At 37.7% G+C, this 4693-nt stretch overlaps 1 protein-coding gene across 1 annotated transcript; it reads right to left on the bottom strand.

Moving 5' to 3' along the window:
• Positions 1-608: 608 nt before the first annotated feature.
• LOC138189458 (uncharacterized) lies at positions 609-1318 on the bottom strand. Its single transcript, XM_069131502.1, has 3 exons — positions 1278-1318; positions 1123-1194; positions 609-1045 (listed from the first exon to the last, which is right to left on the bottom strand). Exons 2-3 carry the CDS (start codon positions 1168-1170, stop codon positions 623-625), a joined length of 471 nt encoding a protein of 156 aa, XP_068987603.1. The 5' UTR covers positions 1171-1194; positions 1278-1318; the 3' UTR covers positions 609-622.
• Positions 1319-4693: the final 3375 nt, after the last annotated feature.

Genomic DNA, 4693 nt, shown 5'->3' with positions numbered 1-4693 from the left:
ATTTCAGCGGCATGGTGTAGCGAAAATCGATTTATAAGGTTCAATTCTAGGATAATTCAGGGATCGATTCCGAAAATCGAGTTTATTGTGAAAATACTTAAATGAAATACAAGAGTAAACAACAATTAATAATTAACAACAATCAATAACAGTAATAATTAAATAAACAACAACCAATTTATAATAGTAAACAATAAATACGAAGTTCTGTGCAATGTCTTCCTGAAAATCGAGAATCGATTTTCAACTTCCTGAGCTACCGTTCGTGCTGAGGTAGCAATAAATAGTGACACGCGACAGGAATGTTGGGGATTGGTGGAAATCAGCCGCGAGAAACAGATCATAAAACACATTGTTAACATTTTTATTATGCGAAAATTACATTGTCAAATACAAAAGTATAAAATATATATATATATATATATATATATATATATATATATATATATATATATATATATATATATATATATAATCGAGTAAAAAGAAAATATAAAATTAAACAAATATATTTAACAAACATTACATTTAAAATGTATAAATATATATATATATATATATATATATATATATATATCCAACATATGAACAAAATATATCCAAAACAACAAAATTGAAGCAGTTACACTAAATCAAAATCGAAGCAAGGAGCTCCAGGGCGAAGTTCGCTGAACTTATGCATACACCAATAACGCACAACAGAGGAAATTCCCTTTCTCCCAGAAGCATGGTGACGAAGATGTGCCTCCAAAACCTCTACAGGAATTTCATTGGCAAAACGAACATTTACACAACGATCAGTGTCAATAACTTCAACCAGAGGGGGTTCCCACTCCAACACAACGGTCTCTGCATCGGAGAAACTCTCATCTGCAATAACAAGATTATCAAAACTCAATTCCGACGGGACATCCACGGCCTCGGCATCGATGTCGAATAGTTCCTCCGACCACTCTGGTACTTGTGGTTCATCACAACACCGCATGCGTTTGAGGGGTCTTTCCGAGTCGCCCAAGGGTTCTTCGGAATCCCTCTTTCTCTTGCGCTGAAACGACACAACACAGTTTAAATAGAACAAAACAGGACGAATTAAGCGGAAAAAAAACAAGATAAAATACGCACCAGGGAAATCTGCATGAGAACCTCCGATAGAAACGCCTCCGCAAACATTGTTCGAACGTCAATCACCGAAGCCTAATGAAACAACATAAAAGGAAAAGGGATCAAAATCACGAAAACAACCATAATATGCAAATATCCATTTAAAGCAAACTTACGCAAAATAACTCGAAGGAGGAGGACCTCGTTGTGGGAGAACAGCGGACTACGTGTGTTGTCCGAGCAAATAACGAAATGATAATGACGCTGTAGCCACCAGCCCTTGCACGTGCCAAAGGAAACATAAATAATTCCCACGATACAAACGTCGAAGTTTCGCTCGAGAAAAACTAAATCAGCATGGAACCCTTCAAGTCTCCTAGACGCTAGCTCAGCAGAAACACAGGACCGACAGGAACTGAGTCGAAATATGGAATTCACATTCTCTCACGTACGATCTCGGGAAACCAAAACTGCAACGTCCCGATTCCCACGGAAGCATACCCCCAGTGGACCACCACCCCGTGGGGGATGGCATTATAAATAAGCATAGCAACATAGAGCAAGGTTCATTATTTCTTACGGTATAGGCTCATTATAACGTTCATCATTACGTCCAGTATTACGTTTGTGCGACACTTAGCGTTTCGGCGGTCTTTGGTTGTTCATTATAAAAAAAAAAAGGAGAGTCGCGATCAAGTTAGAGATTTTTCAAAGTCCTCACTTCATTGTCAAAATAAAATTGCGGTATTAATCCGGTTAGATATCTGTAAAGTGTTTATCAAAATAAATAAATAAATAAATAAAATAGAAATACGATAATAAATTATACCCGAGTTCGAGCAATAAATCCCATCGATAAAACGCTGACGACCATTGGAACAGGCGAGTTAATGGCGCCAGACAGCACTCACTTATCAAGGTAAGAAACTTAATTTTATAAAATTTTCTTCTTCTCTGATAATTTCGCCACATCCGGGAACCGAATCCAATTTACTTATCACCAATTAACACATTCAATTTCGTTTCAATTTTGTAAGCATTTTCAAGATAAACCATCGATTTTGAAACTAAACAAGGGGTTATTCGCTGCGTAGGCTTGCGTAAACGGTGTCTTCAATTACTGAAACACTCATTGATCTTCGCATTCCTCCTCCCACTGTTGGCAAAATATTGCCCGTCTTTGGGCAAGGCTTGCAAAATCACACAAGTCTTACGCAGAGAGGATTATCAAATTCATCATTGGAATTAATTAACCGATATTTTTCATTCTTGCCATCATTGCATACGATTACAAATAGAATAATTCCCTTCTGAATCTTAACCGAAGGATCATTCGCTGTGTTGGGTTGTGGATAACGGTGTTTCGACTATCGAACCATCTATTGATCTTCGCATTCCTCTTCCCACTGTTGGCAAAATACTGCCCATCTTTGGGCAAGGTTTGCGAAATCACACGAACCCCACACAGAGAGGATCATTGAAATCATTTTCTCGTGATCACTCAATTCGGAAGGCAAGAAAATCGAAACGGTAAAAATCACCCTAACAAATGAACTAAGGTCCAGTTCAATGATAGATTCATTGGCGAAATTAAGAGAGGAGGAGAAGGAAACGTAGGGTTAAAATTTGTATCAAACAAAGAAAATTCAAAATCCTAACCAATCCATTCACGCGAAAATTCCTGTTTTACCTCCTCGCACATTAATATATATATATATATATATATATATGTGAATAACAACCTAAGCGATTCGACATTCAAGTAAAAATCCGTTCAACGAGGACAAATATTTATTGCATTCAACTTTAATCCTCTCCCGTGCCAGTATCCCTGCGCATAGCAGGTTAGCAGAAAACGTGGAATTTACCTATCAGTAGCCTGAATATTAATTAACGCTACCCGCGAATAATTAATTTATTAATAGACAATCTAAAGAAATTTCCCTAATCGAAATAGTCCTTAGACTATTTCTGGTGGCAGCAACTACCGTGTAAATCGAAAGTTTCGATAAGAAAAAATATATAGTGTAAACTTTCAAACTTAGAAATAGATCTTAATCGGAAATCTTAATTCAATATCGTGAATATAATTATATCGTTTAAATTTTCCCTTCCTGATGAAACTCAAATTAAATCGAGCTAAATTGAATTAAATTAAATTAAAACAAAACAAAATAAATTAAAACAAATAAAAAAAAAAATCTTGCGAATTCAACCGTTTAAAATCAATTCAGACAAACAAGAATGTAACATTAGAGTATATATATTTTTGGTGGCAGCGGTGGGATCTGCTCCACAGAGGATTAAAATTGGTTTAAAAAAGTGGATACGTTCCACAGAGGATTAAAGTAATCACACTAGTCGATAAAATATACATTCATTAAGAAACAATGGTGTCTAAAGTGGAATCGTTGGACGAAGAAATGGTTTTAACATTGTCGGAAAAACTTAAAGCATGGGACGCGAACTTTCGCGATGTAAGTGCAAATCTCGCCGAACTACAAAGCGGCATGTTCGAACTCAAAGCAAAACAAGAATCTAATACACCCGCATCGCCGCCTACGACACAACAAGAGATGGCCCAGCCGAGTGAGCATACCCAGCCAATTAAACTAAAAGACGCGATCGAATCGGTGCCAGTGTTCGACGGTTATCAACCCTCAGTATTTCGATTTTTAGGAGCATGTGAGCGCGCACGAAATATGCTTCCTAGGCATCAAGAACCTCAGTTAGTAAAATTATTAATGAATAAGCTTCGCGAATTTCTCGCCGTAGAAGACACAGAACTAATAAGTTTAAACGATTTCGGGAATAAATTAAAAGAAATGTTCGGTTCGGGTAAAACGATTAATGAATATAAAGGGGAATTAGCTACTGTATTCCAACGACCAAGTGAAGATATTTTGGACTACATAGATCGCGTCAGAGATCTCAGACTGGCGATAATAAACGGGGAAAGATACGAGTACGGCACCGTATTTCAAGATAGGATAGATCGAGACACGAGGGAAGCTTTCGTTAAGGGGCTCCCAAACGAGGTGTATTTGCGAGTAAAGATAGCAGGATACCAATCCTTGGATGACGCGTACCGCCAAGCAGTGAAAGCAACACGAGAATTAAAACAAGCAAACAATAGAATACGATACCAGCGTCCGACACCTCCGAATAATTATAACCGAAACAACGCTCATTCCCCATACAATAGTAACTACATCGGAAACAACCACAGGGACTGGAGATTTGTACCGACGTCGCGGAAATATCTAAACAATCCGGGAATAGAGGAAGATGCCAGGAAAGGAGCAAGAGCAATAATCTGGGAAGAAAAATGCATAAGTAAATACCTCGACAGAGATCTAAGTCAAAAGAGGGATGACGATCATTTGAATCAATCAACTTTTCAACGCAAACACCATTCCGTTGCTGTGATAAGGGATAACGTCACTTTAAATAGTAACAGGACGCACGACACCACAGACAGGATCATCAGTGAGAAATTTTCCGAGCTCCCAGACAAGATAAACAATATTAATGCCAAAGAACTTGCAGAAGAAGCAGAAACTAGGAAACTGAACGACGAGACGATAGGCAA

The sequence above is a fragment of the Bombus flavifrons genome, unplaced genomic scaffold (genome assembly GCF_040668555.2).
Source record: "Bombus flavifrons isolate JBK064 unplaced genomic scaffold, iyBomFlav1_principal scaffold0053, whole genome shotgun sequence".
Classification (NCBI taxonomy): Eukaryota; Metazoa; Arthropoda; class Insecta; order Hymenoptera; family Apidae; genus Bombus; species Bombus flavifrons.
Note: the sequence above shows the minus strand (reverse complement) of the source record. Positions and strands in the feature narration are given on the sequence as shown.

Bases quoted from the DNA above. Each gene is read 5' to 3' on its own strand.
- LOC138189458 (XM_069131502.1), bottom strand. From the start codon at position 1,170: ATGTTTGCGGAGGCGTTTCTATCGGAGGTTCTCATGCAGATTTCCCTG. The intron at 1,046-1,122 runs GTGCGTATTTTA...GTGTCGTTTCAG, and splicing joins TTCTCATGCAGATTTCCCTG to CGCAAGAGAAAGAGGGATTC.